The 13912-nt window shown below is 42.4% G+C and overlaps 1 protein-coding gene across 7 annotated transcripts in view; it reads left to right on the forward strand.

Moving 5' to 3' along the window:
- SEC24C (SEC24 homolog C, COPII coat complex component) overlaps window positions 1-11340 on the forward strand; it is a 37684-nt gene extending 26344 nt beyond the window's left edge. For 4 of the 7 annotated variants that reach the window (XM_040606714.1, XM_040606717.1, XM_040606720.1 and 1 more), the window contains 14 exons: window positions 559-674; window positions 2349-2473; window positions 2743-2934; window positions 3908-4001; window positions 5152-5268; window positions 5788-5958; window positions 6347-6443; window positions 6735-6880; window positions 7367-7505; window positions 8317-8435; window positions 8810-8989; window positions 9635-9829; window positions 10234-10323; window positions 10777-11340. In XM_040606714.1, the coding sequence (XP_040462648.1) occupies window positions 559-674; window positions 2349-2473; window positions 2743-2934; window positions 3908-4001; window positions 5152-5268; window positions 5788-5958; window positions 6347-6443; window positions 6735-6880; window positions 7367-7505; window positions 8317-8435; window positions 8810-8989; window positions 9635-9829; window positions 10234-10323; window positions 10777-10917 (1922 nt within the window). In that variant the 3' untranslated portion in view covers window positions 10918-11340. The remainder of the gene's footprint in view (window positions 1-558; window positions 675-2348; window positions 2474-2742; window positions 2935-3907; window positions 4002-5151; window positions 5269-5787; window positions 5959-6346; window positions 6444-6734; window positions 6881-7366; window positions 7506-8316; window positions 8436-8809; window positions 8990-9634; window positions 9830-10233; window positions 10324-10776) is intronic. The other 3 variants (XM_040606716.1, XM_040606718.1, XM_040606721.1) reach the window with 1 other exon arrangement.
- The last annotated feature ends 2572 nt before the right edge of the window (window positions 11341-13912 follow it).

The raw sequence follows: 13912 nt of genomic DNA on the forward strand, positions 1-13912 counted from the left end.
TAGGAAGTGCCCTGTCTATTCTGACAAAAGGATTATGGCAGCCTCTGGAAGACTTTTACCCTTGTGCAGCATGGGAAGGGAAGGGAAAAGCTGACTCGTATAGCAAAATAAGGAGCTCAATCTTCCAGTTACCCTGAATTGAGTCAGGAACATTGTACCTGTACTTTGCCTCAAACTCTAAATAAAATAATTTGTTGCTACTTATAAAAGATTGTTACATGTTACCTTTGGACTAAATACTTCAGAAGCATCCTAAGAGTGTGTTGTAGTGACATTTCTGATATGAAAGGTCAAATGGGAATGCAAAGGACATTCAAGAAAAGTACAATAGCGGCTATACAGTGTGCCGCCTGGTGCGTAGAGTAAACTGGGAGCAGTTTGTCTGCATTATTTGACTTTAATGATGCTCTTAAATTGCATTAATATTTTTAGTAATACTTGCATGCTAGCACAGTGCTAGCTAGCTTTCCTGGAGTTGGAACAGCTGTTGTCCTGCTAGCTCTCTAGTCACTGTGGTTGTCATGGCTGTGTCAGTGAACTTGATTTTTCCTTTCCCAGTGCCACCTCATTACTTCCAGCATTTGGATCATACTGGAAAGCGAGTGGACTTCTATGACAGACCTGAGTTATCACTGGGGTCTTACGAGTTTCTAGCAACAGTTGACTATTGCAAGGTACAGTAGTATGTGTTTATTACTGTATTTTGTTTTGCTTTCAAATGAAAAATCTATTTTCCTAGAAGTAAGAATGACATGAATTGTCTGGGGCTGCTTTCTAGCTGGCAGAGATAATTAACAGCATTAATTCAGCTGACTTCATTATGCAAAATAATGTGCTTGTCTGATTACTTCCCAAAGTAGAGCAGATTTTGATCACACATGACATAATTTTTATTATAGCTGCCTCTGTCATTGTCTTCTGGAGCTGTATCAGCAGCTATAGCTGCTGTTACCTTAGCAGTTCTGCAGGAGGGACGCTCTTGCAGTAGTCCTTGGGACAGAAGGAGAAGGTAGGAGAGGTACAATTTGGCCTGAGAGAGTCTTTATCTATTGAAGTTAAATTTCAAGTACAGGCATAGTGGTTAAAAACACAAGAATAGTGTGGAAATAATATATTGTGAGATTATTGTCATATATATATATATAAAATATATTGTCAGATATTATTAAAATTAAAATATTTTAATAATAAACTTCTAAGGAATAGGAAAAATATGCAAGGTGTTTATTAAAGCAACTTACATCTCTGCCGAAGTAAATGCTGGGGAAAATAGACGTCTCAAGTGTTGCAGCTTTATACTGCTTACTTTCTGATGCCTCATCTTTACTCTGAGTTAACGGAAAAAAACATTATCTTGTTTCTAACAGTGTAAGAAGCATTTTTAATTCAAACAAGGTGTTGTCTTCCCAGCTTTTTTGAAAGTTCTTCTGTTTTGCTTTTGTTCTGTGCACTTCTTCTGGTATGACATATAGTCTTCAGAAGACTTTTCCCGAAACAGATTTTTCTTTCCCAAAGCAAACCTGATATTTAAGTAGAAAGGAAAGTCTGCAGTTCTCAGAGAGGAAAATATTTTGCTTTATGTTGATGAAATCACCTATAACAAGCCTGGTTGTATTCCGAAGTCTTGAGAACTGGCAGGAAACTTCCCTGTCTACTTTCCCTGTCTGGCTGAGTCATGTCAGTGGATGGTCTAGGGCACGACTCTTCCAAGGGGCTGAGGGAACCGGGGTTGTTTAGTCTGAAGAAAAGGAGGCTCAGGGGACACCTTCTTGCTCTCTACAACTGCCTGAAAGGAGGTTGTAGTGAGATGGGTGTCGGTCTCTTCTCCCAAGTAACAAGCGATAGGACAAGAGGAAGTGGCTTTGAGTTGTGCCAGGGGAGGTTTAGGTTGGGCATTAGGGAAAATTTCTTCACGGAACGGTTGGTCAGGCACTGGAACAGGCTGCCCTGGGAGGCGGTGGAGTCACCATCCCTGGGGGTCTTTAAAAGACACATAGATGTGGCACTTCTTAGGGACATGGTTTAGCGGTGGCCATGGCAGTGCTGGGTTAATGGTTGAACCTGACGATCTTAAAGGTCTTTTCCAACCTAAATGATTCTATAATTTATTTATAACCAGCCTGTTCTTCGCTCAGCAATAGCAAAATCAGTCTAGGGCATGTCATACCAGCCCGTTTCAAGCACAGTGTGCTTGTATGTCTGTTAGGTGGGCAGGGATGGGAGAATGATCTGAAGAAACAACTGCTGCTTATAAGTAGAAAAGTGCGTGAAAGCTGTTAGAGCTTTGACCAGCGTTCATCTGCCCATGTTACAGAGATGTAATGTGACTTCTTCCTTCTCTTCCACAGAACAACAAGTTTCCCAGTCCACCTGCTTTCATTTTCATGATTGATGTGTCTTACAATGCTGTGAAGAGTGGCTTAGTGAGGCTAATATGTGAAGAATTAAAGTCACTCCTAAATTACCTGCCCAGGTAGGTATAATGTGTAGCGCTGTAGCCAGTCAAAATGGGGAAAACTCTCACTTTTTCCCTTTTTAAAAAAGCTAGAAAATAAAAAAATACTTGATAATCCTGTCAAGCTTTTCTTCAGAAAAAGGCCAAGCAGAACATCTTTATGGATACCTTTCTAGGTGAAAATAATTTTTTCTTCCTTTCATTTTTCTCTTATCCCTTATTGTGTTGGGTTCTGTGTAATGATTTCACTATCTCCTTAGATGTGAAGGCAAGTATGTCTCTTACAGGGAGGGCAACATGGAAGAATCAGCCATTCGAGTAGGCTTTGTCACCTACAACAAAGTGTTACACTTCTATAACGTGAAGAGCTCCCTGGCACAGCCACAAATGATGGTTGTTTCAGATGTGGCAGATATGTTTGTGCCACTCCTTGACGGTTTTCTGGTGAACGTGAATGAATCCAGGACGGTTATTGCCAGGTAATAGAAACTGATTTACAGTGTGTGTAGTAAACTACTTTTTTGGCAGATTTGAGTGTTGTGTGCATATTTGTCATGTTACTCACCTAGAAGTCACTCCATGTATTTTAACTTCCTATACTCTTTGAGGTTAAGCTGGCAAAGTAGAATGGGAATATTCATGGGGTAAAGGGCATATTTGGCTCCTAGTCTGGCTTAGCAGAAGGTACATATCAAGGGGATTTAATGCAGAAGGGCATTTCTGGGAAAAAAGAAAACACAACTAGAATGATGCCAAGGAAAAGTCCTGAGAATACTGAATCACTGTCTTTACAGTTATTTAGGCAGTTGCCTTAAACGGAGACAACGGTGTCTGATTTTTGCTTCTGTGAAGAAAATTGAATGAGTGGGATAGAGAAGATAAAATCTAGAAGAAAAAAAGAGCAATTATAAAAGTCTTGGCAAACTGTTTAACATGGTATTTGAAGTGTAATTAAACCATGATGTGTAGCTAACTACATTTTGGGAACTCGACCTGGTGCTGCATGTTTTTAAAGAAAATTTCTAGCCTGTTTTGTAGTGCGTTAACAAGCAGAAATACAAAACTCTGGCTTTAAACCTATTAATCTTTGGCACATGGGATGCTTGGGAAACAGGCCAAGTGTCGCTAGTCTTTCCTAGAATTTACTTACCAATATATATTGGAATATATTAAAAGAGAAGTAATACAGAAGAGCTGTTGCAGTAGGCACCATTTGGGGCTCTACAGCAAGCACAGAGGATATGGGTGAGAGAAGGCAGTGAGGGCTGGCAAAGCATCATTTTTTTGTCACAGATAGTGATGAGATGCCAGATCCTGTAAAAATTACTCAGTCACAGGCACTTTGGGGACTTCTGTTTAGACACCACAGTCTCAGGTCATCGATTGTAACTGTGTGGCTTTTCCAGTTAATTGGATTCTGGGATTCCTCTTTTTTTTCTTGTTCTTTGCTAGTTTGCTGGATCAGATTCCAGAAATGTTTGCAGACACAAGAGAAACAGAAACAGTTTTTGCACCTGTGATTCAAGCAGGGCTGGAGGCGCTGAAGGTTAGTAAATGTGTTGTCATGGCAAATTATTTTCAGACAGAGTACTCTGAAGTTCACATTCTGCTAACACATGCTAGTAAGACAATTCTGAACCTTTTTTTGTAAGCTGCCTTGTGGTAGATGTGCTGCGTGTAGGAAGTACTTGATTCATTCTTCCAAGTGCATGTACCTCTGGATTTATCTGTTCCTTACCCAGCTGGTTTTCTTAACAATTTCAGCTCAAAGTACAAAATGTGTGGCTTACTCTCAGCTACCTGGTTGGGTTTTGCTTTGAACAGTTTATAGACCCTACAAAAGTGCTGAAGTCTGTCACGTCTCATTGAGGAGTTCTATAACACGGTGTCTTTCTCATCCTGGGCTTGAAGCTCTGGTATAACCTTAAATAAAAGGAGAGCATGCTATCTGTTAAAGTTGCCCGCAACAAAGTGCTAACCACGTAAACCTTTCCAAAAGTTCTTCCACTCCAGTACTTCATCCAGATAATTACATGCATGATCTGACTCCACCCAACTTGCATATACTGATTGAATTGATTGCCTGTATGATTCCATCCAAAACTGTTCACATGGCTCTATTTGTCTGTCATGTAAGTTCTTAGAAGTCTCAAACTCAATTTTGCTGACAATTGTTCAGTAAAGAAATAATATAAATTACTGATTGTTTCCATACTGCATGTCAGAGAAAATAACCTACTAGAAACATTGGCTAATGTTGGCACAGGATATTGATTTAAAATTAATCATCGTTGAAGCTCAGCTTAGAAAATTCTCTGACATTTCTGTGACTCTTTTCCACAAACTCAGTAGGTGCAAATTGGAGAAGAAAGCACTGTAATGTGTTTGCACAAAACCTTTTGTAGCTGAGTCCTGCTTACTGCTCTGTGCCTCCCCGGAGCCAGTCCTTTTCTCCCTGCCAGGGAACCAGCACGAGTCCAGTAAAACTGAAACTTGCTTTCCTGTAACTGACCAGTAAGCTGTGCTCCCTGAGTGGGACACTGCTGCAGTAACCGGGTGATCACTGAGCTGGTGCACATGATGGAGCGCCTTCCTGACATAAAGAAATAAAGAGGTTGCTTGTTCTTGAATCATGTTTTCCTTTACAGTTTTTATAAATGTTTCTAACCTGCGCTATTGCACTCGCTTTCCTGCAGGCAGCTGAGTGTGCTGGCAAGCTCTTCATTTTCCACACCTCTCTGCCCATCGCGGAGGCCCCAGGGAAGCTAAAGAACAGGGATGATAAGAAACTGATCAACACAGACAAGGAGAAGGTAATACTGACATGCATGATACTTACATAACAGGTCTTGCATGATGCTTGCATAACAGGTCTATATTATACTTTTTACAAGCTAAAATAACTCTGAAGCAACATTAAAAAAAAACTATAAAGGTGGCACGTCATGTAACCATCCCAGCTAGTATCTTCTAGCATTGCACTTCTATCTTCTGCTCTCAGGCAGAGCTGTGTAGACTTCAATATCATAAGGCCAGCTCTGGTGTGAGAACAAGAAGAGACAGACCTAGATACTTATACAGGATAAAATACTGTAGCTGGGTTAAAGTAAACATGCTGGACTTAACAGTTAAAGCAAGACTTTTGTAATTTTTGTAACGTTTGTAATACGCAACAGTTCGTTGCAGGCAGGGTCAGGAAGAATTTGTATGATCCTAATTTCTGCAAAAGGAAACCCAAAGTATAGAAGTATATTGACTGGGATTTTAAACTGGATCTCGCTTTCCTTTTCTTACCACAAACTTCTGATCTCGCCTCTGACTTCCTTTTTTAGACTTTGTTTCAACCACAGACAAGCTTTTACAACAACTTGGCCAAGGAGTGTGTGGCCCAGGGCTGCTGTGTGGATCTGTTCCTGTTTCCAAACCAGTATTTGGATGTGGCGACACTAGGCGTAGTAACCTACCAGACGGGAGGCTCCATTTATAAGTATGCCTATTTCCAGGTAAGAGACTCATTGGCTCAGACTGGTATTGGATCTAAATAAGAATTCCTGTTTAGGTAAGAGTTCTTTTTCATAGTGTGAACAATAGTGAACAAATACTTCTTTGGAAATGAATTTGCTGCTTAAATTTCAAGACTTCTACCAAAATGATTTTGTTAGCTTTATCTCTTTACGCAAAATATCTGTTAATAACAAAAACAACAACAAGAAGAGCTATGCTGTTACCTTTTAGCACAATATTTCATTAGCAGGGCACTGAGCTCTGTATGATGACCGATTTTTAGAGTTAGACTGCAGGAGACAGTATCTCGTTTTAAATTACTTCATGGTTTATGGAGCAGCTCTGATTTATGGGAGTGTGAAACTTGAGTTATTGCTTGTGTTCTAGCTGGAGACAGACCAGGATAGGTTCCTGAATGACTTGAGAAGAGATGTGCAGAAAGAAGTGGGATTTGATGCTGTAATGAGAGTGCGCACAAGCACAGGTGGGTGTTAGGATAAGTCTTACTAAATTGACCACTTCAAGCATGTCATATGGGAGGTAACAGATTTCTCAGTGATTTAAAACATCTTGAGGCTAAGCTATGCAAAAAGCTCTGCAAAAGCTTTGAAATTCTAAGACTTTTGTCAAGACTGAGGAAAGATCCCTGCTAAAATCTGTCGTGATAACTTTTTGTCACTGATAACAGAATTTTCAGGGCTGCAAAAGCAGTCTGTCTTGGTTTTCTGTTGAGAATTGCGGTTCACATCGGCTTGGTTTTTAAATTTTTTTTTAGGTATTCGAGCAACTGACTTTTTTGGAGCCTTCTATATGAGCAACACAACAGATGTAGAGATGGCAGGTTTGGACTGTGATAAAACAATCACGGTGGAATTCAAGCACGATGACAAACTGAGCGAAGACAGTGGTGCGCTCCTTCAGGTGAGGCGGGAGGCTTTCTCGGAGAAAGATGTGAGCTGACAGTTCAGAATTGTCAACAAATCTGTGCCAAGGTGGAACTGAATCTCAGCTGGGGAGCATGAGTTGCAGACAGGGATGACATCACTCAGAACTGGGTTATGAGACACTCCTTCAAGGAACTGTTTGTTCTTTCTTTCTGCCCCTTACGATAGTCTTAACCTTTCAGCATGCTTGTTCTCAGGGTGACCTAGACTACTTGAAACTGCATTCTGTTTTCCAAGACCAGTTAGTTCCCTTAATGCAAACTGCTGACATTGCTGCTTGTTATCTGTCATGGACCCTGATTCTTAGCATATGCTTTTAGCTTACCATGCCAGTCTTTTACATAATTATCTTACTCGTTTAGGCATCTAAGACCTAGTTTTTAATAAAGTATATTCAGACCCTGCCTTTCTTACTGCAGCAGGACCTCATTTTTCTGTATCCTGGCATTGTTGTCTCTTGCAGTGTGCGCTGTTGTATACAAGTTGCGCAGGACAGCGACGACTCCGCATTCACAACCTCTCCTTAAACTGTTGCACACAGCTTGCTGACCTCTATCGAAACTGTGAGACAGACACGCTCATCAATTACTTGGCTAAATACGGTAAGGGTAAATATAGTAACAAGCGTTGCAACCTTTAACTGCTGTTAAAATGCCTGTTGTCATCCACTTGACACCTGTTTGCTCTCTTTCCATCAAATGCCAGGCGGCAATCCTGACAGCTCAGTCATTTATGAGGAAGAGCACAAAGTCGGCACGATAGTCTTGTTGCTTAGGATGAGGGTTACAGATAGATGGTGTGGGCTTATCCTTCGTACAAATTCTTGTCTTTTTTAATAGAGACGTGTGCTGACAGCTGTCTGAATTCATCCTTGTATTTACTTTTGGACCGGTTTAGTTTGTTCTTGAAATGTTCCAGGATTTTGCTCTGGGAATAGGAAACAGTGGCCTTAGCTCATAGATCTGTGTTAAATATCATTCTTTTATGCCTTGTACCCCATTTACCCTTTCTAGTTTGCAGTAAAAGCCTACAAATCCAGCAGAGATTGAGAGCTGTGTATGGTTATCACTGTTAAAATTTAAGGAATGGTCAATTTTCAGTCCATTAAAGAAGGATGGCCAGGCTATTAAAGGAGTTTTTATAGTACTCCATGCTTTTAAGCATGACGAAGTGTATTTTAAAGTACCTGGGAAATAGAGTTGAAGAATATGTAATAACACGGAGTAAATGAGCTTGTTCAGCTCTTCAGTAGGAATGTGTCCTCTCTCTTTCCCACAGGATTGAAGGAGAGGGAAAAAAGACCTTCATAAACGATAGTTGTTTAGATTTACCTTGTGGAAGTAGCGTTGGATTTTGTTTACTCTTAATGAGCAATCACTTGATAGCTGTCCATCTCTTTCCTCTTCTGTGCAGCATATCGTGGAGTTTTGAGTAGTCCAGTGAAGACTGTACGAGATGCACTGATCAACCAGTGTGCCCAGATTCTAGCTTGCTATCGAAAGAACTGTGCTAGTCCCTCTTCTGCTGGCCAGGTAAACTCCGATGCTCTTGCTTGAATCGCAGGCTCAGGTATTAAAAGGTGATGAGAGCTTCCCCCTACCTAGCCTACTCAAAAAAAGAAATTGCTTTGCTCGGCAGAAATTTGCAAAGAGAAGACTGGGGGATGTAGAGAGACTGCAAGTAAAACTGCAGTTGAGAATGGTTTCTTGGACACGTGTCTGGAGCCCAGGAAGCACTCCAGGGAAAAGTTTTATGTTCCTTTTGCAAGTCCATGATAGAATTAGACTCTCTGCTTTTACTCCTCACAGCTAAACCACACTTTGTTGGTTCACGCAAGCCTCGTTTTGTCCAACCTAAGCTTATTCAGCACGACAGCTGACCGACTTTGTCTGCTTGTGCCTTGTAGCTGATCCTCCCTGAATGCATGAAGCTGCTTCCTGTGTACTTGAACTGTGTGTTGAAGAGTGACGTCCTTCAGCCCGCTCCGGAGGTCACAACAGATGACCGTGCCTACATTCGTCAGTTAGTCACATCCATGGATGTGGCAGAAACAAACGTTTTCTTTTATCCCAGGCTTCTGCCCCTGGTGAGTAATTCAGGGGTATTTGTACTACTAGAGACTTGCTGTTGTCTTGACTCCTCATAAGGGTTGGCGTTCGTGTTTCAGCAAGGGAAAGCGATTGGAGAAGGATTTGGGATCTGCCATCTGTTGGGAGATTTCACTTAATTCCACTCAGGGGCAGACGCATTACTGCATCTTGTGAATTTTCTGGGGGATTTTTTTTTCCTGAGCTGTGAGGATGACAGCTTTTGACTCTGGAATTCCATAGTCTTTTAAAAATCCTAAAACTTCTTGTAACTTCAGATAGTAATTTTCATCGTTGCAGCAAAACTTGAAGTACTATTCTGACTTTGCAGTACCATAGTCACTGGAGTAACACTAACAACTAATTACATTTCTACACCAGGAGGCAATGGTGGAACTGCAGAGTCATTTCACAGAAGCCGTGTGTTCTCTTTGGCTGACCAGGGGTCTCTGATCTGCTTCTGTGTCACGTTCAGTAAGAAAACTGAGCTGGGGAGTGATACTTCAGTCCCAGCTGTTGCAGTCTTAGGAGTCTTAGAAATGAGAAAACTATTGGGGCCTTAGTGGCAGAAATTTTCAGGATGTCTTCAGAAGTTCTTGTTTCATAATCTTGATTTTATTGTTTTAATTCATTTCACTGTAAAGCAGACCAAAGCAGATGTTGACAGTGACTCCTTGCCACCAGCAATCCGGAACTCAGAAGAACGTCTCTCCAAGGGTGACATATACCTGCTGGAGAACGGGCTGAACATCTTTGTGTGGGTGGGAGTCAACGTGCAGCAGGGCCTGATCCAGAACCTCTTTGGCGTGTCATCCTTCGGCCAGATCAGCAGCGCCTTGGTGAGCTGGATGGCGGTACGGGAGCCTAGTGTCTGTGATAGTGGCCCAAAACTTTATAAACAGTGAGAAGCCAAGTTGAGAAAATAGTGTTAAATTTTTTGTACTAGGAACAAGAGAAGCACAGGGGTGTGACACTGGTGGAAATGTCGCTGTCTGGGCGTGTTGGCCGTGCTTTTCCCTAGTGTTATAGTGAGGAGAGCAGTTGATATGTAAATGAAATGAACAATTGACCTTTAATTCTGATACAGTGTGATTATTCTCTTTTCACTAGTTGAGGTCAAAGAGACTGGATGGTAGCGGGGGTATCTCTAACCTTACGTACTATGACAAAGCTGCTGAGTTTTTTTTATTTAATGTTGCTCTACTTCACCTGCCTAATGGGGATTGGATGTATTTCGTTCCAGAGTACCCTGCCTGTCTTGGAAAATCCCTTTTCAAAGAAAGTACGATCTGTTATTAACATGCTTCAAATGCAGAGATCCCGCTACATGAAGGTAAAAATGTTGCCCTGTGTTCGTAGCTTTAAATGCCCTTCCCTTTTAGCAGAGCGGCTGATGCCTGGTAACGCTACAGCGCTGAGCTTGGTCCTCCTAGTCTCATAAATGTGATTCAAACGTAAAGTTTTCAAGGATCTGAAAAGAGTTTTGATACTGGTTTTGGAGTTCTGTGCCTACTATAGTTATAAAACTAATTTTTTTTCAGACCTATTGTGATATACTACTGCACAAACAATGTACACTTATTTTCCTTCTATTTAGAAGGGATTGACACCTCACACAGCTTAGTTACAGGAGTCAAAGCACATAAGCCCGTATATGCTGTGATTCCCGTTGATTCCAGTTACCCGGCTTTGGATTTTTGAGCTGTTTAGCGCTCTGCTCTTTTTTCCAAAAGCGTTAACTCTGCTAACAACTCACTGTTGGTTTTGTTCTTTTGGTTTTTTGTAGTTAATAATTGTGAAGCAAGAAGATAAGCTGGAAATGCTGTTCAAACACTTCCTAGTGGAGGACAAGAGCCTGAGTGGGGGCGCTTCATACGTGGACTTCCTGTGTCACATGCACAAGGAGATTCGGCAGCTACTGAGCTAGAGGAGGGAGCGGTGCTGGAGCTCAGCAGTGACATTTTGGTCTCCACTAATGACCTGATCAGAAGGCCCAGCGCCCTCAAAAAGGACAACATAGAAATCTGTACAATTCCATAATTTTTAATACACATTGCATAAGCAGAAATCCTTTCAACCTCTCCCAGTCCCGTAAGAGAGATGAAAAATTTTCCTGGTGAGGGCTAAAAAAAAAAGAAAAAAAAAAGAAAAAAGAAAAAAAAAAAAAGGCCTTTGATACCAGGTCTTTTACCTGCATCTAAATTGTTTCCTGTGCTTGGCAGGACTTCACACCCCACCCCACCCCATGCTCGCTAATCCTGTCGTAATGAATGTAGTTTGTTTTTTGGTTTTTTTTTCAGTTCACTGTACATGATTCAACATCAGGTGAAAAAGCGATAACTCTTCAAAACTTCTGGTAGTTGCTGTGTGTTTGTATGGGCGTGTGTGCGTGCTCCAGGTGTGAAGAGGATGCGCAGTGGGGAGGACAAGAGGCAGGTCAGGTGATGGGAGCTGGAGCAGCCAAGCGCTCCGTGTCGTCTCTGCAGAGGGACCTGTGAGGTGGCAGCGCAGCGGGGTGCCGCATGGCTGGCTGGACCGGGAAGCCCTGAAAAGGGAAAGAGCGGTAAGCCAGCAGGCAGCAGGGCCCTCCCCCGGTGCTGTAGTGTCTGCAGATCTGTGAAGCAGTAATAGTTCAGAGAGCAGCAACCGAAAGCTGCTGAGCAGCGTGGGGGCAGAGGCGGCGCTTCCTGCCGGCGTGTGTGGTAACTCCTTTCCTTCTCATCGCACAGCGCTGCGTGTCCTACCCGACCCATGTTCCGTGGCCTCTCCTGCAGAGCTTACCTGTCCAGATGGTGGGGACAAAAGCCTCTTAACCTTAAGCAGAAAATACTTCTAACGAGGTGATGTGGGGCTGTGTAGGATCTAGATGATAAGGAAGTGGCCACTTTCAACCATATTATTGTGAATCGTAGTGAACAAGCTGGAATTTGATTTATACTGATGCAAATTTGAGATTCCTTTGTACCCTGGAACATAAGGGAAGGGGATAAGAAAACTTGAGATTGAGCGTACTGTAGTAGGTATCGCAGGTACCTAATTGCAGTTATTGAAAGCATCGGGGCCGTAGTGAAGAGTTTCATTACTGGATCTTTATACCTTCCCCCATTCTACCTACTGATCAGCTTGCACAAAACCTTTTTATAACCTGTTTGTTAAATTAAAATACCTCAGACAGATTAATCCATCCACTTTGGCCACTCTGCTGCTCCATTCTTCAAGGGGGGATGAGAAGACTCCTGCGAAGAGGGAGCAAGTGTAAATCAAAATCAGAATTCTAAGGGCTTTGTTTATTCACTTGTGAAAGGGGGCTTGTATATTCTAGCTTGAACGCTGAGCAAGTGTTCTTACCGTACGCAGGAGTTGAAGCTACCAATAGCACTAGAAGTGGAAGGAAGAATGTGGGTGGATTAGAGAACATGTGATCTGGGTTTGATATTTGAAAGTCCTTGTGAAGATCAGAAAAATATCTGGCTGTGGTTTTAGTTCCGTATCCTGTAGCATGTAGATAAATCCATTTTTTCTTCTAATGCTGCTAGTTTGTCTTCCCTCCCATCACTACACAGAAAGGGGAATATGAAAATTGTCATGGAGAAACTCTTTCAAGATGTAGTTGACAGAACCTTCAGCGTTTTTGTATGAATGCGGCTGACTTTTTACTCCATGTGTACTGCCTCCAACCAAATAAACCCAGAGGATTTTTAACCGGGGGTGGGGGTGGGAAAGATCTTCCCAGGAATATTGAGGCACAGCAACCACAGGCTTCCACAAATACTAATTTCTAGTATTAATATTGGGGGGTGTGGGAGTGGAAATGAAATCATAAATGAACCTTTCATTTTTCTTCACTTGTTTTTCCAATGCATCTTTTAATTTGTAAAGAAATAAAAATATATTAAGATGTATTTTATGTCATTGTTAGTAAATAAACACTGCTTATTTTTCCAAACCCTGTATTTTGCGGGAGGGGGAAGGGGGGAAGGGCTGAAGTCTAGCCAGTTGATCCTTTGCAGTCCAAACTTCTGCTGACCAAGTTCAGGTTTTTTGTTTTCTTTTTTCTCCTTATTCACACCGAACGATAAACTTGGCGAGTCAGCAGGCAGAAGGTGCCGCTTAATCTCAGTGTTGCTTTGCTTGGGTGACTGTTTTTTAACTTTCTGCCCCTTCTGACCTTTCACTTTTGCAAAGAGATTTCCCTGTTCTCAGACACAGCTGGAGTCTGGTCGGTGCGGGGTGTTGGATCTGATTTGGCAGGTGCTGCCCTTACCTTGTGACGGTGTGAACCGAAAGGCTTCCGCAGTCTTAATTTTTCAGAGAACTAGAGTGTCTGTGTCGGAGTTAAGGCGGCAAGGAAGCTGGGGGGGAGGCTGGTTTGATTTTGTTCTGCTTTTGTGCTGTTTTGGGGTTTTTTTTGTGTTTTGGTTTTTTTTGAGGGGGGGTACCAATTGCAAAAACAAGTTGCAGTGCGAACGGGCTGTATAACTTGGCTGTAGGCTGGAACGGTGATGCTGTACGATTTGCTGATAACCTTCCAACAACCTGTATCAAAGTACAAGACAAACATTGCTAATATCCAACAACGCCCAAGTTTGCTGTAGAGTATTTTTGAGGTTCTCCTACGCAATGTATGTGGTGTCCAGAACCTGTTGTCCTGCACTGCTGCGTGGCACTACCCATGGGCCTCGTGCATCCTCTGCGGTAACTGTGGAGTGAATTGTGCCGGCGGCTGGTTTTGTGGGTGCGGGCCTGGAGGAATGCCCTTGCTGGGCCCGTGTCCATGAGCATCCCTGCAGCATGCAGTTGGAGGGGCTGGGGGGGCAGCTGTGCCCCAGCACGTCAGGGCTGAGCTTCGCGAGGGAAAACGAAAAGGCTCCGCGTGTCACCTGGGCCTTGTATGACCGAGAATGTGCGCAGGCCCACGGCCT

This window comes from Falco naumanni, chromosome 9 (assembly GCF_017639655.2).
Source record: "Falco naumanni isolate bFalNau1 chromosome 9, bFalNau1.pat, whole genome shotgun sequence".
NCBI lineage: Eukaryota > Metazoa > Chordata > Aves > Falconiformes > Falconidae > Falco > Falco naumanni.